The sequence below is a fragment of the Apium graveolens genome, chromosome 5 (assembly GCF_009905375.1).
Source record: "Apium graveolens cultivar Ventura chromosome 5, ASM990537v1, whole genome shotgun sequence".
Lineage (NCBI taxonomy): Eukaryota > Viridiplantae > Streptophyta > Magnoliopsida > Apiales > Apiaceae > Apium > Apium graveolens.
The window spans coordinates 34,151,440-34,177,788 of record NC_133651.1 but is presented as its reverse complement, the minus strand read 5'-3'; the positions used below and the strand labels follow the sequence as shown (position 1 = coordinate 34,177,788).

Sequence of the window (26,349 nt, the reverse complement as noted above, 5' to 3'; positions counted from 1 at the left end):
TCATTGTTAACGAGATGAGATATAAAATTACTCTTCTTCCTCTTCGATGTTGTTGCATGAAAGAACTTCGAGTTTGTATCCCCTTCAGTTAGCCAAAACGCCTTAGCTCTCTGCTTCCAATATTGTTCCTCATGTAGTAATAATTCCTCTAATTTTCTTCTTTCCCCAAAGTAGCACCTGACACCCTCTTCATCACTTCTGTCAATCAGTTCGTTCAGAATCACCTTCTGTTTTTTGACTTTGTCCCTAAACTTATGGAAAAAATTTCTTCCCCATTTGGCCATAAACGACGATATAGACATCAGCTTTGGGAGTAAATGCATCCTAGGAATTTCCTTCCACTGATTAGAAACCTCCTCTCTAAAACTTGGTTCGTGAAGCCAGGTATTTTCGAATTCAAATCTAAATTGCTTCCTAGAGAACTCACTGTTAAAAAGCTCTAGAAGAATAGGATCATGATCTGATTTAATTGAATGAGTCACAGATAACTTACATAGAGGGAACTTTCTCCACCACTGATCGTCTGCAAAGGCTCTATCCAGTCTTTCCCTCACCCAATTTTCTATACCTCTACCTTTTTCCCACGTGAATTCACCCCTGTTAAGTCTAACTCCACTAGACTACTATCTTCGATTGCTGCTTTGAAACCATCCAGTAACGACTGAGGATGGCCATACTTAATTTAATGATATGTTATTTCACGTTCATTACTTAATTTTACAATTAAATCACAAAAAAAATGTTTTGGTCAAATCTAAGTTAAATTAGATTTTTGTTTTCCATAAAGCTGAATAAAGAATAATCAATCTGATAAAAACAAAATTGAATAACTGACCAAAAAAAATCGAATAGAAAACGAACTTTGGAATACTCCTATATAGGATAGTCATATTTTTGTGCTAGTCAGTCAACGAAACGTTGGTCATATTTTAATGAACATAAATTCCAAACTGACTGTATATTTGTACCAGGGGAACTGGGAAAGCATCAAAGGTGGGCCAGTGGAAAATGATCATAAATTGCATGTGTGCATCTGTAAGTGAACTGTAACTGTAAGTCCTTATTCTTGAACATGATGGAGATGGGTCTGTCTGAATTGGGCTCTACAATTGCTAATATCTCACAAGAAGCTGCATTTTCTGGATTTAATCACAAGGGTCGCACTGCTTTTCAGTGGGGTGGAACCATCTCTGCTATGTTTGTATCCCCCTTTTCTTCTTTTATTTAATTTAATTTTTTAGTTTGTTTGATTTTGAAATTATGTCTTGAAATTGCTCCTTTTTTATGTTTCTTGATGGTTCTTTACTTGCATATTCTTGTTTGTCATAGCAAGAGTTTGAGCTTTGAGCTATTGGTTTAATATTTTGTTTTTTTATTAGTTTTGTATTTAAATTATGTCTCAAAATTGCTCCTTTTTCATGTTTCTTGATGGTTATTTGCTTCTATTTTCTTGATTGTTATTTTTTGAACTAGTACTTCATTAGCATTTACTATTAAGTGGAGTAGAGCTTGTTGATCTGGATTGACTTTTAATATTCTTCATATTTTTAGGCAAGTAATGTTCTATATATGTTGGTAATGAATGATCAGTTGTGGGAATTTATTTAGATGTCTTGCTAACACTCGAAATATTAACCATTGTTATCAAAAGAAGAGGATGTTTTGATTATTAGGTAATAGAGTGATAGGTATAGAAGGAGTTGATGCCACAACCAGGTCTCATTTCATGAAAGCAATATATTTAAGTCTAATGTCTTATAGAACCTACATTATTAGGTACAGAAGCAATTGAGGGTTGAGTAGCAAGGAAAGTCTGTTTTTTTGTTTAGATAATCGCTTCTTTTCACTTCCATGAACACTTATCTGTAATACAAGGGCATATGTGTTTTTTATAAAATGTGTCCCAGCTCATTGGCACAATCGTATATTCTACTCTTTGTTCTTTTAGTCCGGTGCAGACTCATTTTTAGTTTTACTTGAGATATGTTGATATTAATTACTTTTGCTTATTGAAAAAAGCTTTTAGACCCTTCTACTAGAATTGCATTAAGCAAATTCGATCACTTGATAAGTTATTTCAGAGTGTTGAGCATCCCTTTGGTTCAGATAATTAAATAATCCTTGTTATTCTCTTCCAGATTTCTATTAATCTTGAACAGGACAGGGAACAGATCGTCCAAGCATACTTCACTACTTGTTCTGTTTCTGTTGATATGCTTTCCGACTGTGCTGTTCAATATACTTAGGTGCGTTTTAAAGTTTATGATTTTTGTTTGTGAAACATACGTGATAACCTGTACATGGGGAATTTATAAACTAATACTAGCTCTTTGAAATAAAAGAGGGGAATTCGGATGTTGGGTTGCCTGCCTCACTGTTCTAGCTAACCTGTTCTACCCTGATATATGTCCAGGTTTGGTTACCATGTGCTTGACTACTGGTCTACCATCTAGTTTATTCTCAATTATGTTCTTTGAACTGATGTCAATGTCATCTATACTTGCAGTTTCTCGATTTGTCATATTTGCCGTAGCACCAGACTGGCTGGCTGATGTACTGCGATATAACATGGTTGGTGGTGTTTTTTGTCTAATATTAGGATTGTTACTGGTTGTTATGGAGATTCGAGGAGGTGGAATATGTAGCTCGTGGGAATGTAACTTGCAATGCCTTGGTTATTGCCTTGCTATATCTTTACTCTTCTACTTCACTATGATGTACTTGTGTATATGAACACTCCGGCAGTCAATTTGGATATGTTCTTTGCTATATGATCAATTGAGTGTGCTTATTTTCATTTTTGATGTCCACATTTTCATCTTCGGCATTCTCTGGTCATATAAGTCTCATCTATTTTTTCGTTGTCATTATACTATGAATTATTAGTCCTCGACGACGTGAGCACTGAGCGGGACTCAATGCTCATTCCCCAAATACAAGAAATGTCAGTTTGTATAGAATGACATATCTTCGGTTACACAACTTAATGCAATCAATTCTATATAGAAAAATTTCTTTCTGTACAACAGTGTTCTAAAAAATACTATTGGCTGGTAAACATCTTTGTGGAAAATAGTATTGGATAAGAGTCTGGTTAAATGTTTAAAAATCTTTTAATTTTTTTTATAATACTTCAAGATATTGCAAACCTTTTAACTTAATCCATAACTTGTAATTTTTCTGAAAAGTTGGCATACATGAAGAGAATGATTAGCATTTCTTGCATAGAGGATGCATGCAGTGACTAGGTATATCTATGAAATATCGAAGTATGGTGGCTATGTCTGGTTTGTTTCTCGATGAGTAGGTCTCATTCCCTTTCGAAGAGGATATTAATCCTACCACTTGTATACAGGGCACAGCAGCACCATCTCTTCACATTGAACTATAGAAGCGTTTAACAGATAGGATCATAGTTCATAGGAATATCCGGTAAGACTTGTGTTGATGACCAGTAACCAAATGCATCCTACACTCCACCTTTCCCATGCTGCCTTATTAAGCGTTGAAACTGTATTAAAAATTCAGTATTGCCTCGTAATGTGTAGCTAATAATCTATTATTATGTAGCTTGTTTTATCCATGTTGCCCAGAGACAGCTAAGTTTATTCTTTAACTATCCAGTTGTGTTACTGTTAAATGTTAATGTCAATGGTCAACTGAGATGATAGCATTCTATATGATTAAGCATGAACTAAGCAACAATTCCCTCATTATTTTTCCAGCAATTTTTTTAGTATTCTATTTTGTTTAACAGAAACTGCTTGAGAAGATATCAGCTTGCCATAGGCTTTTGACCAAGTATTGATGCTACTTTACAATGGATTTCATGCATCTCCTTTGTATATTTTCTATTTCTCTAGTTTCTTGCTCTTATTTGATCAAGGGTCAGCAGCCTTACATTAGAAAGGCTACGACAGCTTGTGATAGCACGGACAAATCAAATTCTGCACTCGGATATACCTGCAATGGCGCTACCCCTAGATGTCAAGCTTATCTCACCTTCAGATCTCAACCTCCATTCACCTCAGTCTCTTCCATTTCGAGTTTATTGTCTGCTGATCCATCCCAGCTGTCTCAGCTCAATTCAGTTTCTGAAAGCGCTACATTTGAAATAAATAGGATGGTTCTTGTTCCTGTCAACTGCTCTTGCTCAGGCAAGTACTACCAAGTAAACGCATCCTATGTTGTACAGCAACATGACAACTATTTTATCATCGCTAATAACACTTTTCAAGGCCTCTCAACCTGTCAAGCCCTAAAAGCTCAGAACAGTAATCTTACGACTGAGAATTTGTATTCTGGTACAAGACTTTCTGTTCCTCTGAGGTGTGCTTGTCCAACCAAGAACCAGAGTAATGATGGTGTACAATATTTGTTAAGTTATCTGGTTACTTGGGGTCAGTATGTCGCACTTATTGGTGATATATTTGGGGCAGATACAGGTAGGACTCTTGATGCCAATAGTTTATCGGAACAAGACACAGTTATCTATCCTTTTACAACCCTTTTAGTGCCTTTGGATAAGCCCCCCTCCAGTTCTCAAATCTTACAGGTTCCATCACCACCTCCGCCTCCACCATCATCACCTGTTCCATCATCACATACTAGCTCGAATAAAACATGGATATATGTCGTAGCTGGAGTTCTTGGGGGTCTTGGCCTATTGTCAGTGATTGGAGTGATTATTTTCTGTGTCTTCTTCAGTACAAGTAAAAGTAAAAGTAAGAAGGAATTTGATGCAGTAGTTACCTCGGAAAGTTTTGAGGCACTTGAGAAGTCAGAGGAGAAGAAGTTCGTAGAAGAATTTGATTTCTTGCGAAGTGTTTCTAGTTCTGCTCAGTCCCTCCAGATTTATACTTTTAAGGAACTTGACTTTGCTACAGAAGGTTTTGGTCCCAGTTCTTGCATAAAGGGGTCAGTTTATTGCGGTAAAATTAATGGTGATCTTGCTGCTATAAAGAAAATCAATGGAGATGTGTCCAAGGAAATCAATATACTGAACAAGATCAACCATTTCAATATTATCCGCCTTTCAGGCGTCTGCTTCAATGATGGAACTTGGTACCTTGTTTATGAGTATGCATCCAGTGGACCATTGTGCGACTGGATTTTCAACAATGATAGCAGCCAAAAGTTTTTGACATGGACTCAGAGGATTCAGATTGCATTCGATATAGCCACAGGGCTCAACTATCTCCATTGCTATGCTTCCCCTCCATATGTCCACAAGGATATAAAAAGCAGCAATATTCTTCTTGACAGTAATTTGAGGGCTAAAATTGCTAACTTGAGTTTAGCAAGATCAGCTGATGAGGATGGAGAACATTTCGTCTTGACAAGACACATAGTCGGAACACAAGGTTACATGGCTCCGGAGTATGTAGAGAATGGGATGATCTCCCCAAAGTTTGATGTATATTCATTTGGTGTTCTATTAATGGAAATGCTTACAGGGAAGGAAGTTTCTTCACTGTACAAAGTGAACACTGACTTGAGCGATGCACTAAGGCCTACTCTTCACGAGGAAGATGGAGAGGTGAATTTAAGCAGTTTCATGGATCCTTCTCTGAAAGGAACTTATCCGGCAGATCATGCCATATTTGTGATCAAACTCATAGATGCCTGCATTAAGAAAGATCCAACAGTTCGTCCAGAAATGGCTGTGATTGTGCAGAATCTTTCAAGAACTACAAATAGTTCGCTTTCTTGGGAACATAGTGGTATCTTAGAATAACAAAGTTTGAGTTGCATCCTGCTGCAACTTGCAAGCTGATGTAAGTTTGTATTTACTTTGAATCTCTGCTTGTGCATACTTGTAAATCATTCTTCTTATTTAAGAAATTACTAATGATTTTGTGTGTGATCGTATTAGTGGTATACTTGTAAATCATTCTTCTTTTGATTTAAACGTGGTTACCGAAAAGTAGAAACTTGAACGTTGAAGGAATATATAACGCTCAACTGCATTATTTACATTCAGTTTGCGCATGTACAGAGAAGAGGACGGACTATAAGAAGATCAACATGAATACTTACATTTTATTAGTTTAATTAACAAGGAAATGTAAGAACCCTTTCTGCAAGTACTTGGTTCGTGCCCAAGGAAATTGTATGAATTACTCAAAAACTACTGCACTTAAGGAAGCGCTGTCAAACAAAAAGCAAAACACTATGCAAAACTTAGCGACCTATTGCTTGACCAAGCAAAATTCAACCACCTATCACCTATAACTGGACCGGTGACTTGCAAAGATTCATCCGATCTAGTCCTGATATCGAGAACCTTTCAGCCATCTGAGAAGTTGAATGAGTAAAAAATTGAAAGGTTGGCGACTATCTTTGTCATACTTGTTCTGGTTAATTGGCTGTAGAATTTTCGATATGTGAAAGGCAGCAAAGTTTGCCAGGCTTAGAGATCCACCTACAGGGTAAAAAGGTGGAGTCCATCCACCTTGCTAGCCTCTCCTTACGTTCTTTCCAGATTCCAGAACTTCTCTTGTTTCCTTCTATACAATCTCGCCACTTCAACTTTCTTCTACCATGCCTCCCCGACCAGAAAGAACTCAAAAAGGACAAAGCCAAAAGAAAAAGGTGAAAAACATTTGCTTCATGTAAAGACCTTGTAACAGGCCCAGCTGTGGAGAAATTGCAAATCTTTGCCTTAAGAAATGGAGTTAGGAAGTATGTTACTAGGTCTGTATATTACCATGAACCATTCCCGGTCAAGACTCGGGAATATTCACCATAACTGCATGTCATGTTTACTACATAGTCCAAGTGAGGAGAGCCAAGAGCCTGAAGAAGATGGTGTCTTGGGGAAAAGTCATTTGTCTAGTAAGACATGTTCAGCAATCAGCACACTTAAAACCAATCTGGTCCCATCATTGTTAATTGAAGAACACTGATTTCACCAAGTTAGCATGATTCACCCCCTTGCAGAATCTTTTTTTTTCTGTATATAATTAGATTCTTTACAGCAAAGACCTTGTGCAAAAACTGTGAACATGATTTCCTAAAAATGTAGTAACTGATATTCCCTTCCAACTCATAAGCTCTAGAGATAAAATTAAAAGAAACCTGAGTAGAAAGAGAGGTAACTGGATTTGATACCTCTTGCTATGCCAATTGGTTAGCCTCCCTAATAAAAGATCAAGTAATCCTCATCTCAAGCAAAATAGTATATCCTGATGAGTACAAAGAATTGTGACTCTAAAAAATGGCGAGTATTGAATTAGTTTCATGACCATTACCAGCAACTGCAATCCTGACAGCTTGAGAGTTTCAAACAATGGAAAAGCTTTTCATCATCGTCATACTAGGAAAAAAGTTATGTCATGTAAAAGACTGAGAAACAAGAGATGAAAACGAACTCCGGATCTTAGAGATACGAGGTAGCTCCCTGCCTACCCATTATAATAGTTCATATGATACTCTAAAATTGAACAAACTGGGAGGTTAGAGTAGAGCAAAAGGGAAAACTGTCCGACCACAATGAGGGTATTGGTACTCCGAAGATTCAACCAAAGTTATTAGTCACTTAACAACAAATCTTCAGAAATTCCAAGAAAGAAACATGTGGTTTTTGATATAGATAACTAAAAAGTAAATTTGTAGTGGTGGCTTTTGAGTTGTTTAAAGAAATAAAATAAATTTAAATATATTAGTCATACTATTAACTTAATTATTTATGTCAGTTTAAATGGGTTTCAAAAAAAAAGAAGTTAGAATGTTAGATGTATATACTTTGATTCGATATTTCCAAAGAAAACTTGTAATTACAACAGAATAATGCAAAATCATCTCAGGCAATTTCGCACAAAAAAGTAACTAAAAATTATTACTTATATACGCGTTTTTATAAAATGGTCATCTATTAAGCAAATACTGGTACCATGGTACATAATAATAGATAATACTGATGCTCACATGAACCATAAAAGTCTACATGCCTTCAAGAGTATAAGCAATAAAACAATCGGTTTTGCTCTAATTTTAGTACAAAGAGTAAATAAAGGAACACACAAAAAATTGTCACTTTAGAAGTTCAAAAATAGAACGAAGCATCACAAAAAGAAAGCTAGAAGGATTTTAAACTCATGTTATAAAAGGTTTAGATGTTATTATCTTGACCTCCAATTCACATACAGCACTACAATACATAAAGTCTTACTTTTAATCCACTCACGATTTTAGCAACTAGGTTCTAAGCTGTCCAAATAAATCTTATAAACTGCTGACAGATCTGTAGAACTCACAGTAAACAGATGACCCGGCAATGCAATTGGGAGAGCATCACTGATCTCCAGGCTTTTCTCTTCTACAGAAGCTGCCTCTCTGAGCTTACCTTCCTTCCAAAGAGTATTCACTAGGAAGTCCTTTGTTGAAGCATCAAGCATCAAATTAGCATTCCTCATATCCTCAAAAATCCTTAACGCAAGTGCAGATCTTTCAGACTTGCAGTAAGCATTTATAAGAATCTTGAACATGTAAGCATCGGGGTTAATTCCACTCTGTTTTACCATCCCAAAAAGTCTCTGCACGGTTTTTATTTCTCCTTGGTGAGCAAAGTGGTGCATCAATCCTGAAAATGTTTGGATATCTGGAAGGATTCCACACAAAATCATCTCATCTAGTATATCTAGGGCCTTATCATGCATCTTACACTTGGCTAATGTTCTTAAAAGAGACGAATACAGGAGCAGAAGACTATTATTTGACAAGGGACCACATAGTGTTTTAGCACCTTGGAAAACCTTAAGCGCTGGTTCGCCATTCCCTGATATACCATAAAAGTCGATAATCAGCTTAATTGTGCTAAAGGATAGTTTAATTCCCTCTCGTTGTATTTTAAACAAAAGTTGATCAACCAAATAGACTTTCCCATCACGAGCCAACTTGGTGATCATCCTTGATATGGTGTAAACATTATGACAGAATTCTGGTTGGTAAGAAACCCAAGAGAAAAACTGCCATGCTGTTTCAGAAGAACGGAAATTTCTAATCATCTTGGAAACTAGCCGGGTAGTCCATACAAAACTAGCATCTTCCAGTGTTGATAGTTCTTCTGGTCTCCAGTAATACAAAGCACTAGCCAAGGCAGCTGGATCGAACCACGGTTTCAACTGAACGGCTTTTTGACCAGCATCGCAGAGGGTAGAGACGGCGTCTTCATTCTCATGATCATCATCATCTTCATAATCACTTTCAGTTGTAGATGATTTTATGGTTTTAATCCTCTCATCTGGTAACATCTCTTTAACCAATTCTGCAGTTTCCTCAACATAACCTGCCTCCTGCATGCGCTGCAATGATGAATTCATTGCTCGACTGGGCAATATTGCATCTATGTGCATATTTTCAAGTAAAATTTTAACCATATCAAACTGAGCAGTACCAGAGAATGCCTCAACCAAAACCGAATACTGCCTCAATGTCCGTTTAATCCTCATTGTTGGAAGTATTTGAAAAATCTGCATTGCTTTATCAAGTTTTCCTAAATTCACAAGGTGCTCAATAATTACCGTGTATGTCCTTGCATTAGGAAGCCCTCCTTCATCAATCAACCTGCTGAATGTCTTCACAGCCTCAAAGTCTTTATTCGTCTGAGCACAAAGTGCCATAACAATGTTATAAGACTCAGTACACGGGCGATTCTGTACGGCTCTCCACTCCTTCCACACAAAAAGGACCTCATCATGGTCCCCAGCAGCAGCAAACCAGCGCATCCTATCCATAAAACTAACACGGGCAACATTGATAAATTTTCCAGAATTGATACCGTTAATAAGGGCCTTAAGTCTAGCTACTTGTCCAGATTTCGCAAGAATCTTGGCCAGTGCATGGAGACTATTTTGCGTATGTTTGAAATGTGGAATGCCCTTAAGACTTTCCACCAGGAACAAAGCAGATTCCAGAGACGGAGCAGAATTAAGAGCATTTGTAATCACAAATGAGTCAACAGCCTGATCATTTAAAATAGGTACAAGAGACTCCGGAGAACTAGAACGCATAGTAAGTCGAATTGAATCAATGAGCTTAGCTCTCTGAAGGTAAAGAGAGACCTGATTTCCACTTGGTTTTCTCGAAAAATTACGAATGTGGATGGTAAATGCATCAAACAGAGCTTGTCTGTTAAAGACTCTACTTAAATACACAGGCAACAATTGTCGATAGCATTTCGAGTATTGTAAGCTAAACAACAAAGAATTAGCTCTAACATTACTAAAACCGCAACGTATAGCCATCATGTAAATACGATAAGAATGGCCTAGATTGTTCTCATGATCAACATGCTTGTAGTAAATAGATTAGCATATCAGAAGTTAATATAAAGCGGACAAAATTTAGGTTTATGTTCTGTGAAGACAACAATCAAACAGTTGGCGTGCATACACAACCTCTAATACAGACATAATACAGACACGTACGAAATTTATCTAAAGTATATGGGTTTTATTTATGTTGACTCGTTAAAGTTTCAGAATAGCTATTCAAAATTTCATTTTTAAACCGTAAGAAATCAGCATGTGCGCTAAAAGGGAACAACAGCCTAATATAATATTAAATATATAGAATTGTTTTTTGAATAATTAATTAGATTTATAAGTTGAGTATCATCAGATAAACCCTTGCTCCCAGGTTTAGAAATGAAAAAAGTTTAGTAAATTAGTTTCAGTTGCCTTTATAATTATGTTCTCGAATTTTTAAAAAAGGTAAAAGAAAGTAATAATGAACACAAATTAAATAAAACTTTCGTTCCAAAAATTAGATAAAAATACTTTATATTCTCATCACTTGCTTCCTTCCTTATCAACAACTAACTTATACAGTATAAGTTATACTCTTAAGTTAACAAAGGTATGTATTTTTCTATTTATAAGTTTCTTACAGTGATTTCAAACATGACCAAAAAAAATTATTATGAACGTCTGGATTTATAAATTATTATATATTTCTCAGCTTATAAGTTACTTATAATGTTCCCAAATATAACGATACACAAGCAATTACACAGTCGAACTCAATAAATATAATTTTTATTAGGTTGGTAATTAATAAATAGTTTGTCATGTAGAATTGCCTCTGAAATTAAATATTAATTTTTGAGAGCATTAAATATTTTTCTTTCAACAATAATGTCTACTGGGAAAAAAACTCGATGCACCTAATTGGTTTTTGAATTTTTTGCAAAACGGATTAAGAGAATCTGAGAATCTATCTTAAAAGCTTATATTGAAAGAATTCATACTGGTCTTATAGTGTAACTAGGAAAAAAAGTAAATGAATAAAACTTTAAATTTATGACAAAAGTTGAAGTTTAGTGGGCATTTAATAGAGTAGTTTCATGTGCAAAACATCAAAAGTAAAATTATACACTCACTGGATCCTATTTTTTTCCTCTGTAATATAGCACAAATATTGACATTTATGATGTGCATGGTTTATGCATAACATACAAGCAGTCTCTGTTTATTCAGTACCTGATGTTTTATTCTAATAATGCTTTTGTCCTATTGAGCAAATCTGGTTTCTTGTTGAACCAAGTTTATATACTTGTGTGCATATGTGTGTGTGTGTATATATCCATTGCAATGAGCAGCAATGCAATGCAGATTATCTAAGGAAAGCAGCCTGTTAGTCTAATGTGGTCGAGGGTTCTCTTGAGGCCATACTTGAGCACTGCCTTGTTACCCTCTCTAAATCCATCTCCATAGGCTGCTGAGGTATCTGATTCGATCTGATGTTTGAAAAATTCCCCGAGTTTCTTTTCAAAATCGGAACGCTTTCCCTTCTTTGATGATGTGGGAACGGAGGAGGATGATGATGATGCTGATGAAGTTGAGGCTACATTACTTCCGGAACCGGCCATGATCTCAGAATCCAACCACATATGAGCCAGCACTTGGCATATACCTTCTTCGACTTGTGGACTTAGATTGGGATAACCTAATAATACCCCGAGGTTTTATAATTCTTGAGGCTGTATAATAAAAAAAAACAATCTATAATTTAAACTAGCTAAGATAAGAACCTTTTAGCCGCAGCCATGCATGCATCATCTCATGCGCCAAGATTGATCCAGTCAGCAATCTGAAATTTTTGAATATTTTTGGGTCTAATTCAAGAAGTGCATGAAAGACTGAAGTCCAATATAGACAGGATGACAATTTACAAATATTACCTTGGGAGACTATACAAAATAAGAATAGCCGTCACTTCACACTCACGAATCAGTTTATAAGGTTCTGTAATCATGTCTATGATCCGGTAGCCTGCCCCAATCTTAGGTCTCCTCGAAATCTGTATTCATTGAATAATTAATATATCTTCAAAGAGCTTAAACACTATGTATAGTGCTAAGAAAATTATGCATACAGTGCTAATGGTTTGTTCTTCTGAAAGGCAAAGACCTCTAGTCTCAGGCATGTGATGATGGCCCTGCAATAAGAGAAAAATTTGAATATTGAATTTACAAGAAGAAATGATTTAACCATTATTTGAAACATGAAGGAAACAAATGAATCTGCCTCACATGTTTTTCTCCTTCCATGGCCTCATTTAGGGCTTGCCTCTCAACTAGGAGCAGTGGTATTTGTTGTTCCACTTTCATTAATAATCCTTCGTAAAATTCTTGTATTTCAAGGTAAAGAGGTTGACATTCATGAGTATCCATTATAGATGAGTCCAAGCACTCCAGACATAGCTTTCGACCATCATCTAATAGAAGATAACGCGTGTCCCTGGGCTGCATGGGATTGAAAAGTATTTTATAATAAGAATCAAACAGTTCGATTCTAACCTTCCCTTTCCGTTGTTCTCTGTGTTACTAGTTATCATACTACCGTTATTTTATTCATCCACTTGCAAGCGAGTTAAGTACCTTCTTAAAATAACTTGTAAAATTTACATTTCTATAGCATTTCATCTATGACATATGTATAGGCAGGATTTTTTTTTTTTTTTGACATATACGTGTAAGCCAGTTTTAGATACCTTCTTAAAAATATATCTGGTTTTCTAGGAAGCAGGGACACTTAAGTAACCCTCCGTATCCCCATGTCGGATTCTAAGACACGTGTCCCCGTATCGGAAAGGGGGATTCTTCCACAATCCAACTTTTGAATTTTGTTTTCACCACTTGTATTCAAATTGTGTGTTAACTAATCACTTTCACAAAACGAAGAATCAATGTCTATAAGCAAATAAGTATTGAGGCTCATTTTCATTTTTGCTAAAATGAAAAGATTATACGTATAATTTTTGTGTTTTTTGATTCAGTATGCACGCAGTTTTTGTTTTGTCAAATGGTGTCAATGTGTAATATGAAATATATATATAATGTGTCCCCTCGCACCCGTATCCCCATATTTTAAAATTTTCCGAATTCACGTGTCCCTGTACTATGCATCGGCACCCCCACACCCGTGCCCTTGCTTCTTAAGGGTTCAATTATTTCGGTGGTAACTATTTACACATACCTCCATTCTCTCACAACTGCAACATCTTGGCGTCATGTCATGCTCATGCGAGGGGCAGTACTTCTGTTCCCAGAAAGGATGAGCCCTGTACTCGATAAGACCAGCCCCATTTGTTGGGATCTATAACAAGAAGTCAAAATAGGCAACTTAATTATGCTAAAATTTCAAAGTTAAGAACACCACATGCCATCAGCGAGAAGTGCTTGATAATCCATCACAAAATTAGCACCCACGGTTTGTTAAACATACTTGCATTTCACAATAGAAGTTCACTACGCCAAAGAATATAACCACTTCCACGAAAACAATAAATTAAAAATATAGCCACTTACATAATTCTTACAAACATCACATTTTGGGTGATGCCGTTCCTTGTAGCAGGATTTGTGAAATGGCCGATTTTCAGACATTGAAAACTGCAGTGATAGACAGAAAAATTCCTTTCAAATTCAACAATAGGTATAATTTCATCCCATAAGTATGTCTGGTTTTATGAAGAGAAAATAGAAAAACATCTGGAAATATTTCCTTAAAAATCCCGAATAACCAATAGAATTTTTACAACTAGTACCTCATAATCGGATATTGGTACGTTACAACTATGACAGCGGAAACATTCTGGATGCCAAACACCTCCCATGCAACTCAAAAATCGTCCATGGCCAATTTCACTGTTGCAACCTGCACAGATCCTACAATAGCATACATTCGGATTAAATGGATAAATTTCATATGGCAATAACGAAATTCGGGATATAGATAAAAAAGGAAGTTGCGGAGTATTGTGCCTCAAGAAGGCAATTTGTGCACACAAGGCTACACTCCATATAATTTTCATATAAATCTGGCTTCATATTCCAGCTTTATTGGGGGCTTAAAATGAAACATATCTGCAAAGATTTTGCATCTCAAATTACATAAACATAAACTGCTATGGCAAAACAAATCAGTTGTAGTTTCAAGGTTGGTAAGCCAATCAAATAAAGTGTACCATTTCAGTAGCATGTTGATGCTTCGTTACCTCATTTTGATTATTTTTTCCAACCATCTTGGAAGACTCTCAGAGAAGCAACTAGCAGTAATAATTTTCAAACTGTGAAATAGAATCACATGGGCTTGAAAGAAAGTTTTGGCTGTTTTTCATTTGGATGGTGAAACTGATCTACCTATTGATAGGAAGCAGGCCTGTTTTGTAATTCACATATGTAATTACGAACCGAGATAAAGTAACATCATACAGGAAAAATATATGAACACATAAAAGTTAAGCAGTTGATGCTGCATAATATAATAACATTCCTGTCGCTTAGTACAAAAAACATTTATTCCTGTTCTTAATAGAGATCGATAGGCTGCTGAGCATATTAATTATCTGAATACAACTCTAATTGCACAGAGTCATAGGTAACAGTTTTTATGCTTCCTGAACACTCACACACCAATATTGCCTTGTACAAGGCTTGGACACTCAACCCTTGTGAAGGGAGCGATGTCGACTCTGCTACGGCAAGATACATATTTTTATGAGGGAGGGAGAAGTGAAACTAATGTAAAAGAACAAGCAGAAACTTTTATAACATACCTGAACCCAGGTGGATATAGATAAGGATATGGTTGAAACAAATCTCCATAATCATATTGAGGTGTAGGGTCTATGTATAAACTTTCTTGAATAGCCTTGGCAAGCTGTTCATCTTCTTCCAAAAGAACATCCATTTTCGGTTTTGCTACCTGTTCCAGTTCAGACTGCGGTTCAGGTTCTGGTTCTGGCTCAGGCTCTGGTTCCAGTTCGGGTTCGGGTTCGGAATCCGGTTCAGGTTCGGGTTCCGATTCCGGTTCTGATTCTGGTTCGGATTCTATTTTAACCTCTGAGGAATCCAATAAGAAATGATTAAATGATTATCTAATCAAAGAAACAGAGTTTTGAATTAGGCTTATAAACACAAAAAGAACCCGTCAAACAAGATCACATGAGGAAGCAAGATTAAATTTGCAGTCCTTTTAGATATAAAGCTTTTAGTTCATCAACATGAGAATACAAATGAAAGAGCCCATACCTATTTAGATTTTAGGGGGTCAAGGTAACTTCAACTTGGGGATGATTGAGTGATAGATTTTAATGGCTTATAAGTTTACTCTGTAATTGTCTGGAATTTGATACTTATGTCAAGTTACACCATAAAAGAGTTTGGTTGACTGACATTCCTACTCCCTGCTATCTCACATAACATATGTTCAGAGGATTAGGTTTAGCATCAGTTACACAACTTAAGAGTAATAGGATTAAAGCAAGCAGCTAGGTGCTACAGGCGTTCGTGCATAATATACAACCACTGCAACTAACAAGTTTAGACGATCATAGAAAGAGCACAAAGATTTTTAATTATCCAAACCTAATTACTACAAAGCAAGCATTGGCAGAATCATAATAAACTTCTAGTTGTTTCTAACTTCTTATATATTACTAAGAAGTAAGAAGTAAGTACCATGCATATAAAATGCCTGTAAAAAGTGTTGTATCACTTTTATATATATGAACAACAACCATGTAGTTTAGGCATCTCACCTACTACTTTCTTCCCTTTCATCTCTTCTTCTGCGAGAGAAAGTGCAATAGCATGATCAATATCTTCCTGATTAAAATCTGACCATGCATCCTACATCAATTCCCAAAATACCAAAGAATCAGAAGATATAATTATGAGAGATACATAAAGTACATGTATGAAGAAAATATTGCTAGATATCTTTCATATATATATAATCTAAAGCCAGTAAAGGATCAGCCTAACTATTTTAAAAAGAACTACTTCTCAAATGTTACATCTCAGTAGCACAATCATGAATTACCACTGAAGTAGAAGGACCCTCCCAAAATCTCTCCTCCTGATATTTTCCATGATATTGCCCTTCGGAGATTCTATGGCTAGATCCTTTCAGAATCTTAGTTAACCATCCCATGTCGCTATTTCCACACCTCGATTAACAAATGTTTTCCTGCATCCATAAACTTTGACTTGATGTAAGTTCATCCTACTATAGATCGATATAGTAACTAGCACAGAAGAATGAGACACATTCTTAATTAATATTGACTAGTCAACATTCCCATCATCAAATTCCAATTGTTTTTAATTAGGGTAAAAACAGAAGTAAAGGCAAAAAATGTTCAGTCAGCTGCAACACAAATAAAGAATCAGCTGCAGAATTGAACAAACACCAAGAGTCTAACAGCATCAAATGATAAAATGATCATTTTAGAAAGAAAGATAAGAATTAGTAAAGGACGCCCTTCATTAGCAGAACCACTGGTCGACTGGACTCGACTGACAGCAAAAGCAGAAATTAAAACTTTGCACAAATAAAAGGGAGGCGAAAACAGTGATTAGAAATTAGATGTGATCAAGTATGCATACACCCTATCCGAAACAGTTGCACGATGACTTGGATTGCATAACTAATACAGTCGACCAAACAGCTGATTCAATCAAAAATTCCTAAACATACAATACAATCAAAATCGCACAACACAAAATTCCTTAAAATAAGAAATTTCAGCAGTTGCAAGATATCAAGTCAATAAACATACTGACATACTACAATTCAGATTAAAAACATAATAAAGGAAGATTCTTGAAATCGATGGGTCATTCTTGAAGTAGAATAGTTGCCACAAACATCATAAACCAAACAATTCACCTCAAAAAATGCAAGAATCTGTTGACAAGATTGAATCCAATGAATCCCAGATCAAATGGAATCCCCAAATCACTTGTAATCATAGTCAAATTAAAGATTCTTGATTTTCCCTCATACCCTTTTACTTCATCAGCACCTGCAAATACAAATTAATGTAAAAAACACCACAAAACAAAAAAAAAGATTGAATCTTTAAGTTTCAGATGAACATTCTAGTCTAGTGAAAGTAAAGCAAGAAAACAAGAAAAGTAATTGAAACTTAAACCATGATTAGCAAACAGGCTAAGAAAGTGTAATAATTGAATTAATTTATTTATTTTAAAAATGGGGAAAAAGTTGAAACAGTTGAGATCATCAGGCTCATCTATACCTTCCTTAAAGGTTGAAAATTGTGGCATCATGGGTGTCAATTTTCAAGTGTATATTTCATCTTTTTAACAAGTGGGGCCCACTTAACCCCCCTCCTCCATTTTATTTCTCCACCATATGTAAACTAGAGGTTATTTGTGTGTGTAAATAAAATAAAATTTATTATAGAAAGAAAATTACCTTTGATGAAGTGCCATGAAAAGAGAAGTTGAAGTTTGAAAAGAAAGAGTCATAAAAAAGAGAGTCATCTTTTGGATTTGTTAGGTGACAAGTGAGACTAGAGACCTCAGTACCTCACCCATGTTATTATCAGGATGAAAATCATCAAGCGGTTCCTGAGCTGATGGCACACCCAGACATAAAAATAAATTCTTATACTTCCTCCGCACTGTTCATTTACTCCTAACATAAATACAAAGTATAATTACATAAGTTTTTTTACAAAATAAAATTCTGAAGAAAAGTTTAAATATTTTACTTTTATTTAAAAAAATTAAAAAGAGTTATAGAATTATATTTTATATTCATTTTAAAATACATGTCGAGTACTCTCTCAAACGATAACAATTTGATGGGATTTAGGGAGTATATACTAGTAATAATTTGGTCACGAGAATAAAAAATATATAAATTTATAAAAGGATGGAAAAAATGTAATTAAGTGGAAAACTTTACAAAATTGATAAGATGGTGGAATTAATTAATATTTAATATATAATAATTTGAGAAAAATGCCCTTATACATACTTATTAGAGAAGTTATATGAGTTTTTTATTATTATAAATTTGAATTTTTTTAAATTAAAATGTGTAATTATAGATGCACGTTTAGTGTATTCGCATGAAAAAAAAATGTACCAACCTAATTTAGGGGAATTCAAAAATAAAAAAAAATCTTATGGGGGTATATTCCATCTATATTTTAGAGAATTAATAATAATTATTGATTTTGAATGATTGTTTTGGTTCATTTTAATTATACACGAATTTTAACGTAGTCGTTGAATAAATCTCGTAGAATCTTGTTGATTTGAAAAGTGATTTCTAGAAATCCATCAAAATCTTTTGAATTTTGTTAAAATTTCTGAAAACATAAAATACACTCGCAAATCCATCAAAAAATACAATTTTATAAAATATAAAAAAATCATGAATTTTTAAATATCACCAGATTTTAATGAATTTTTTAAAATTCAAATTAAATACCACCAGATTTTAATAGACTTTTTAAAATTTAAATTGAATATCGCAAATTTTTAAAAACTTTTTTAATATTTATTAAATATCATCATATTTCGAAAAAAATAAAATCAAAACTAAATATTTTAAAATTTTCAAAATTCAAAAAAATATTTTAAAATCTCAATTAAATACACTACTTTTAATTTAGGTAAGTATGTACTTAAAAAATCTAAAATATTATCGCTGGCATCGTATTCGCCGAATTGTATCGAAATAAGCTGAGCAGGTGAGTGTTTATTTAACATTTAAAAGAATTACCAAGGATGTTGACCCGCATGTAATTCATCCAAACAGAAACTTAAAAAGCTGCTTATTTGTTCAGAAAAGATGTGCTCTGATCTGATAGTTTGGTACAGATACTGCTATTCATTGAATCATTTGGGAGTATCTATTTACTGAGGGGACCAACAAGTTAATGATTCTGTTTCTATGTTTGCCAAATGGACAAAAAAATTGTTGTGGGATCTACCCGGTAGCTACTTGTAATTTTGTTATTTCTCTTCTTCTTCTTTTTTTTCTTTTTTAAATGGATAAAAAATAAAAACTGATTAAAATTTTCACAAATTAACAAAATATTGATTCAGGGTTAAAAATAACGGTATTTTATGAACGCCGCTATATTAAAAAATGGGAATAAAATATAATTATCAATTTGTTATTTTTAAACCGGACAATATTTTATTGATTTAAGAAAACTTTAATCTTCTTTACGCTATTTACTATTTTTAAATTAATAACTCTATTACACAACTACATTTAAGGATATTATAATTACACAGCTACACTTTCGCACAAAATTATATTTAAAGATATTAGCTGTGTGGTGCATTTTGAAATTTGGACTAAAACCTCCAAAATGTAAATTAAATTACGTGTGCAGTTTGATTAAATTTTCAAATTATACTTGTATCGCGTAAAATTTAAATCGCACAAGTCATGTTACAAAAATACAATATAATGTTATTTAAGTGATTTGAGCGTTTTAAGAAATAATAAATTTTAATGTATAAATATTTACAATTTAAAATAATCATATTTATAATAAATTTTGTTAAGCTATTATACTAACTATAACATTAATAAACAAGAGAAATTGAACGAATCATTAAAAAGTTAAAATATAAATTTGAGATATATGATAACTTAATACTTCTGTATGAAGTCTTGTACAGACAAAAAATAATGTATTTATTCATATGTTACTGTAAAGGTGATAGTATAATATAATCCCTAAATCTTATATATTTGGATAATTGAATAAAAAATTATTAATAATAAATATAACATAAAAATGTAATATTAATAAATTTAAATTAAATAATTAATATAAATATTATTTATGAAATTGCAGTGCGATGTGGTTTAAATCACGCTATAAAAATTCAAACCGCAACTCACACCACATCGCGCGATTTGCGATAAATTTAAACAGTAACACGAGAATTAAAAACTCTGTTTAGCGGTATCGTGCGGACGATGGGTGCAGTTTATGCGGTGTGGGCAGTTGGATGAACACCGCTTATAATCCCAAGTTTTAAAAAAGAACGAAGTAAGTTGTATTAAAAGTAAATTTGATATACTCATAACAAAAATGAGATGAAAGTATTTTTAACTCCTTATCGCTTATATTCTTCTTTTCTTATTTTCTTACCTATTACAATTCAGTATAGCATAACACCGTTCAAAAGTTGATGAATTAAAACGAACTAATCTATGACTTGTGCGATGCACGGTTTTTTTAAATTGAGAATCATTGTTGTTAGGAAATGAATAGCAGAGAGGGTGAATGTGTTTTACTGTTTTTATGCTTTTCTTGGGTTTTTTATGGTTGAACAAAGTAAATTAAATCTTGTAGTGAAGTGTGTTACTGCAGAAATTTAAACATGCAATAATTAAGAACACGGATCTTTCAAAACTCACTTAATTTTATATTAAAATTAAGAATATTTTGCTACAAAATTTCTAAGCTCTTTGTTGATAAAAAGCTTAGCTTCTACTTGAGAGTGTTACAAGATTTTCTATCTAAATTGTTACAACTGACTAAAGGACCAGTGTTAACTTTATAATTTAGTTAACTGCTGATTTACACAGTGTAAAATAAGACATGTTATTAACTTTAGTAAACTGTCACTTGTCATATTCATTTTAGGAAAAGTGTATATTCTATTTCTGGCTTAGCATATCTTATTTTAGTAAACTCGTTTTTTAATGGACGTAATTGTCAGTGATCTGAATGAAAATTTTTTCAGTTTGATGACCAAATTGTAAGTTTTGAGTCAGTTGAGTGATCAAAACGCTGCTTCATCCGACTGTACTATGTCATCATGAATTTATTTAAGTCAAGTCACCAACCTTACTTAGTAATCCGTCAAGTTTTAACGGAATGTAACGACAAATGACCTCAATGAAAATTTTGAAAAGTAAAATGATTTGATTAATTTTTTCTTCAGTTGCATAATGTAAAATTCGTAATTTTATTTTTAATTTATTTATTAGAAATTAGATATTAATTTGTCTAGATAAATATTTTAAAATTAGAATATTCTGAAAACATTTTGTGCAAGGTAGTTGATTTGTGAAAAGATTTGTTATTTGTGGAAATAAGTGTAAGAATAATTTAGAAAATCGAAATTTTTTTTAGTTTAGGTAATTGTGTGTATCAAATATTTTATTTATGGAATTTACTTGGAGAGGTTGTAAATCTTTAGGAGGAAATATTATTATTTCCTAGTTGAGATATAGGGTTTTGTATCGTTATAAATACACCATATTCGTATTCCCTGTTTTTTTATCATTAAAATTCGTAGGACTTTCTCAGCAAAAATCAGCTGTCTTGTAAAATTCGTAGAAAATTCATCGTAAGTCAGAATTCAGTGATTCTGGACTTTTCAGAAAGGTCTTTTCGTTATCTTCAGCTTTCGTGTTTCGTGTTTTTCAAGAAAATATCGTTTAGAGGGTCAAAAAGAGTAAATTCAGATCTGGTCAGGCTTTGAGGTAAGTACTTTTTGACTTACTTATATTTTCGGAAAAGTTTTGATACTCTGATTTTCGAATTTCGTATAAGATATAAGAATTCTGTTTCGAACTGTATAACAAAAAAGATACGAGAATCTTTTGAAACCCAGTCTCTACGTTTTCGAACCTGTTCGTAATTTACGCTATAGTTCCGGAACTAGCCTTAGATACCCTTATTAGGCGCACAAGTGTGCAACTTTAGATACCTATTAAGGGCGCGTAATTATTGAACTTTAGATGCCGACCACTGGCAAAGTGTGGTATATGAGAATAAGAATAAGAATTAGATGCCGGCTACTGGCAAAGTGTGGCCGTAGATCAAGACTGTGGTATTTATAAGAATTATCGTTTCGTTCTGTTTTATTCTGTTCAGATCTGTTATAAAATCTGTACTGTTATAAATTCTGCTCTGTTCTGTTTTAAATTCTGACTTATAAAATATAAAACTTTGGGTTGGATTTATTTTAGAAAATGTTTTACAAAATTATTATTGTTTTAAGAAAAATCGTTTTATCAAAACACCCATTGTTTTTCTGTTTAAAAGTTAGTCAATTTGTACTTGCTGAGCTGTGTAGCTCACCCCTTTTAACATTTCAGGTTCGGAATTTGGAGCATATTAAGATTAAGGAATGAGAACTATGTGGAGATCTGTGCTGCTTCGTTTTGTGCTATTTGAATTAGAATAAAGATTTTGTTTTTAGAGAATGAATTTAATTATCTGTTAGACAATTATTATCGGATTTGTGGAGCTGCGTCTCTGTTTTTATGATTTTGATTATTGAGTTTGACCGCTGCTTTGACCTTCGTGATATATTTGAATTATCGAATAAGAATCTATTTTATTTAAGTTTTGGTATTTAGATTTAATAGTCCGGAAGTGCGGGCTGTTACAGTTGGTATCAAGAGCAGGCTGTCCTTCGGAGTGTATTAGGTATGGGACTAGTACATTCCCTAGGATGCGATCCTTTAGACTATCGTATAGGTCTTAGAAAATTATTTTGGATTTAGGGCATTTATTTGTGTGATTATTTGAGATGTTTGACTTTTGTGTTTTTTTGATTATTGACTATAAGTTTAGAATTTGTTTTGTGTGTTCTAGTAAAGATGGATGGAGAAAATCAGAACAACAATGAAAATCAGGGCAATAATGATGAAGGAGGAAACGTCTTTGACCAGCTGGCTGAAACTCTAGCTGTACTTGTGAATCAGCAACCGAAGCCCAACATCGTCTCTCAATTCAAGCGTTTGAACCCGCCAGCTTTTGATGGAGCTACAGACCCGGCTATCGTTGAGATGTGGATCCAAGAGATGGAAAAAGCTTTCGGACTTCTGGGGAGCAATGAGGAACAGAAGGTAACCTTAGCTGTGTACCAATTGCAAGGAAGCGCTTACGACTGGTGGCTTATGGAAAAGAGGAAGAATGAGACGACAAATCTTGAAGAAAATCATGAACCGTACACTTGGGCAAAGTTCAAGAAGGCTTTAGAGGACAAGTACTTTCCGAGAACAGTTCGTCTGCAGAAAGAGAGGGACTTCATTCGACTTCAACAAGGTGGAAGAACCGTCATTGAATACGAAGCAGAATTTGCAAAGCTTGCGAAGTACGCGTCGACCCTAGTAGCAGATGAGAGCAGTCGAGCACGAAGATTAGAGGAGGGACTTCGAAGTGACATCAGGAATTCAGTGGCGTCGTTTGAACTTCAGACGTACGAGGCTGTCCTCAACAAGGCGTTAGTGATCGAAAGGGGCTTGGCAGAATCTGAAAAGGCGTCTGGCAGTTGGAATAAGAGGCGGTTCACTCAAACTAGTGGGCAATCTTTTCAAGGGGGACCACTCAAGAAGCCACACGTGTACGATAACATCGGGGGTCAAGGTGATCGAGAGACGTGTACCAGGTGCGGCAAGAATCATCCGGACAAAGTCTGTCGTTGGAATACAGGTGCTTGTTTTCATTGCGGAGAAGTAGGACATAAGATTTCGAATTGTCCGCACAATCCGCCACCGCCACCAAGGAAGGAAGCAGATAACAAGATGGGCAAAGGACGTGTGTTTCAGCTGACAGGAAATGACAACTATCGCAATTAAGGTATGATTTCTTTTCTTTAGTGACTTATTTAATTTATTTATGTTATGTGAATTTGGGGACCAAATTCTTTTAAGGAGGGAAGAATGTAAAATTCGTAATTTTATTTTTAATTTATTTATTAGAAATTAGATATTAATTTGTCTAGATAAATATTTTAAAATTAGAATATTCTGAAAACATTTTGTGCAAGGTAGTTGATTTGTGAAAAGATTTGTTATTTGTGGAAATAAGTGTAAGAATAATTTAGAAAATCGAAATTTTTTTTAGTTTAGGTAATTGTGTGTATCAAATATTTTATTTATGGAATTTACTTGGAGAGGTTGTAAATCTTTAGGAGGAAATATTATTATTTCCTAGTTGAGATATAGGGTTTTGTATCGTTATAAATACACCATATTCGTATTCCCTGTTTTTTATCATTAAAATTCGTAGGACTTTCTCAGCAAAAATCAGCTGTCTTGTAAAATTCGTAGAAAATTCATCGTAAGTCAGAATTCAGTGATTCTGGACTTTTCAGAAAGGTCTTTTCGTTATCTTCAGCTTTCGTGTTTCGTGTTTTTCAAGAAAATATCGTTTAGAGGGTCAAAAAGAGTAAATTCAGATCTGGTCAGGCTTTGAGGTAAGTACTTTTTGACTTACTTATATTTTCGGAAAAGTTTTGATACTCTGATTTTCGAATTTCGTATAAGATATAAGAATTCTGTTTCGAACTGTATAACAAAAAAGATACGAGAATCTTTTGAAACCCAGTCTCTACGTTTTCGAACCTGTTCGTAATTTACGCTATAGTTCCGGAACTAGCCTTAGATACCCTTATTAGGCGCACAAGTGTGCAACTTTAGATACCTATTAAGGGCGCGTAATTATTGAACTTTAGATGCCGACCACTGGCAAAGTGTGGTATATGAGAATAAGAATAAGAATTAGATGCCGGCTACTGGCAAAGTGTGGCCGTAGATCAAGACTGTGGTATTTATAAGAATTATCGTTTCGTTCTGTTTTATTCTGTTCAGATCTGTTATAAAATCTGTACTGTTATAAATTCTGCTCTGTTCTGTTTTAAATTCTGACTTATAAAATATAAAACTTTGGGTTGGATTTATTTTAGAAAATGTTTTACAAAATTATTATTGTTTTAAGAAAAATCGTTTTATCAAAACACCCATTGTTTTTCTGTTTAAAAGTTAGTCAATTTGTACTTGCTGAGCTGTGTAGCTCACCCCTTTTAACATTTCAGGTTCGGAATTTGGAGCATATTAAGATTAAGGAATGAGAACTATGTGGAGATCTGTGCTGCTTCGTTTTGTGCTATTTGAATTAGAATAAAGATTTTGTTTTTAGAGAATGAATTTAATTATCTGTTAGACAATTATTATCGGATTTGTGGAGCTGCGTCTCTGTTTTTATGATTTTGATTATTGAGTTTGACCGCTGCTTTGACCTTCATGATATATTTGAATTATCGAATAAGAATCTATTTTATTTAAGTTTTGGTATTTAGATTTAATAGTCCGGAAGTGCGGGCTGTTACACATAATTAACTGTAAAATTTTTGGTCAATTAAATAACCAAAATGTCATTTAACCGAGAAAAATGATTGTCAAGAAAAGTTTATTTTATTAGTACACAGTTTAATGGAAATGAAAAATATTTGGAGTGAACTTTTTTCTTGTTATCAGATCAGATGGTCATTTTCAAAATTTATCCCAGGGGGGCAAAAGTACCCGTAGTTTTGTTTATTTACTGTTGGATATTATTGGCAGGAGATGTTGACATGTTGTGCACGATTGAATCTTGTAAATTCAGCCTTCGTTTAGCCGGCTTTGGTACAGGGTCCTTTTTGGTTTTTATGATTACTCAACTATTTTTTTGACAAATAACAAAAAGTAATTCTTGATTCAATATTCTTCGCATTTGTAATTTGTTCGATTTTTATAATTAAAAGAATGAAGTTTAGGAGATTATCTTAAAAAAATTATATGAAATGTGTAATGAAATTATCTTATTTTGTCAAATGAATGAATAGTTTTATTATTATAATAATTTTTTAAATAATTTTCACTTGTTAGCTATATAATAATTAAGAACAAGTTAATTATAATCAAACTTGCGTTTTCTTCCTCACCCTGCTTTATCATTATGGTAGATATATACTCCCTCCTTTTCAAAATAAGAATTTTCAATAACTTTTTACGTGTATTTTAAGAGTATAAAAATTATAGTTTCGTATATTTTTTTAATTTTTTTTTCTTGAATTAAAATTTAATATGTATATATTTATTCAGAAAAATAAAATTTAAAAATTTATTTATAAAAATATCCTTTTTATTTACTTTAAAATATGCGTAAAAAATTAAAAAAAAACTTATATATATTAGGACAAAAGGAGTAATATTGTTATCACATGCAAGCTAAATTCAGAAAAAATTGAGATGTGATAATCCATAAGTGTAGACC

General features: G+C 33.8%; 5 protein-coding genes across 7 annotated transcripts; 3 read left to right on the top strand and 2 right to left on the bottom strand.

The window, feature by feature from the left end:
- Nucleotides 1–899: 899 nt before the first annotated feature.
- LOC141659659 (cold-regulated 413 plasma membrane protein 4-like) lies at nt 900–2,797 on the top strand. The gene is made up of 4 exons (XM_074466587.1): nt 900–1,197; nt 2,139–2,246; nt 2,343–2,413; nt 2,507–2,797. Exons 1-4 carry the CDS (start codon nt 1,073–1,075, stop codon nt 2,731–2,733), a joined length of 531 nt encoding a protein of 176 aa, XP_074322688.1. The 5' UTR covers nt 900–1,072; the 3' UTR covers nt 2,734–2,797.
- Nucleotides 2,798–3,217: 420 nt separating this feature from the next.
- On the top strand, nt 3,218–5,841 carry LOC141661453 (lysM domain receptor-like kinase 4). The gene has a single exon (XM_074468465.1). It carries the CDS (start codon nt 3,821–3,823, stop codon nt 5,735–5,737), a length of 1,917 nt encoding a protein of 638 aa, XP_074324566.1. The 5' UTR covers nt 3,218–3,820; the 3' UTR covers nt 5,738–5,841.
- A 2,246-nt stretch (nt 5,842–8,087) lies between these two features.
- Nucleotides 8,088–10,762, bottom strand: LOC141723875 (pentatricopeptide repeat-containing protein At5g66631). Its single transcript, XM_074525811.1, has one exon. The coding sequence runs from the start codon at nt 10,248–10,250 to the stop codon at nt 8,193–8,195; it is 2,058 nt and encodes a 685-aa protein (XP_074381912.1). The 5' UTR covers nt 10,251–10,762; the 3' UTR covers nt 8,088–8,192.
- A 500-nt stretch (nt 10,763–11,262) lies between these two features.
- Nucleotides 11,263–17,464, bottom strand: LOC141723806 (protein DA1-related 1). Of its 3 annotated transcripts, XM_074525705.1 has the most exons (13): nt 17,446–17,464; nt 17,181–17,316; nt 16,332–16,478; nt 16,048–16,138; nt 15,064–15,349; nt 14,053–14,173; nt 13,814–13,897; nt 13,482–13,601; nt 12,536–12,748; nt 12,379–12,441; nt 12,185–12,303; nt 12,035–12,093; nt 11,263–11,949 (listed from the first exon to the last, which is right to left on the bottom strand). In XM_074525705.1, the coding sequence occupies exons 3-13, from the start codon at nt 16,440–16,442 to the stop codon at nt 11,621–11,623; spliced, it is 1,596 nt and encodes a 531-aa protein (XP_074381806.1). In that variant the 5' UTR covers nt 16,443–16,478; nt 17,181–17,316; nt 17,446–17,464; the 3' UTR covers nt 11,263–11,620. The 3 variants fall into 3 exon arrangements, with proteins under 3 accessions (XP_074381806.1, XP_074381807.1, XP_074381805.1); XM_074525706.1 differs by lacking the exon at nt 17,446–17,464 and having other exon boundaries at nt 16,332–16,491; nt 17,181–17,439; XM_074525704.1 differs by lacking the exon at nt 17,446–17,464 and having other exon boundaries at nt 17,181–17,439.
- A 5,446-nt stretch (nt 17,465–22,910) lies between these two features.
- Nucleotides 22,911–25,379, top strand: LOC141659965 (uncharacterized). Its single transcript, XM_074466914.1, has 2 exons — nt 22,911–23,892; nt 25,130–25,379. Exon 1 carries the CDS (start codon nt 22,911–22,913, stop codon nt 23,889–23,891), a length of 981 nt encoding a protein of 326 aa, XP_074323015.1. The 3' UTR covers nt 23,892; nt 25,130–25,379.
- Nucleotides 25,380–26,349: the final 970 nt, after the last annotated feature.

What these genes read in the sequence shown, in the direction of transcription:
- LOC141661453 (XM_074468465.1), top strand. Translation starts at nt 3,821, where the DNA reads ATGGATTTCATGCATCTCCTTTGTATATTTTCTATTTCTCTAGTTTCT.
- LOC141659965 (XM_074466914.1), top strand. Translation starts at nt 22,911, where the DNA reads ATGGATGGAGAAAATCAGAACAACAATGAAAATCAGGGCAATAATGAT.
- LOC141723875 (XM_074525811.1), bottom strand. Translation starts at nt 10,250, where the DNA reads ATGATGGCTATACGTTGCGGTTTTAGTAATGTTAGAGCTAATTCTTTG.
- LOC141723806 (XM_074525705.1), bottom strand. Translation starts at nt 16,442, where the DNA reads ATGGGATGGTTAACTAAGATTCTGAAAGGATCTAGCCATAGAATCTCC. An exon ending in TACCAATATCCGATTATGAG is followed by an intron (nt 13,898 to 14,052) that starts GTACTAGTTGTA and finishes CTATCACTGCAG; the next exon opens with TTTTCAATGTCTGAAAATCG. An exon ending in TGCATGGCTGCGGCTAAAAG is followed by an intron (nt 11,950 to 12,034) that starts GTTCTTATCTTA and finishes GGGTATTATTAG; the next exon opens with GTTATCCCAATCTAAGTCCA.
- LOC141659659 (XM_074466587.1), top strand. Translation starts at nt 1,073, where the DNA reads ATGATGGAGATGGGTCTGTCTGAATTGGGCTCTACAATTGCTAATATC. An exon ending in GGTGGAACCATCTCTGCTAT is followed by an intron (nt 1,198 to 2,138) that starts GTTTGTATCCCC and finishes ATTCTCTTCCAG; the next exon opens with ATTTCTATTAATCTTGAACA. An exon ending in CTACCCTGATATATGTCCAG is followed by an intron (nt 2,414 to 2,506) that starts GTTTGGTTACCA and finishes CTATACTTGCAG; the next exon opens with TTTCTCGATTTGTCATATTT.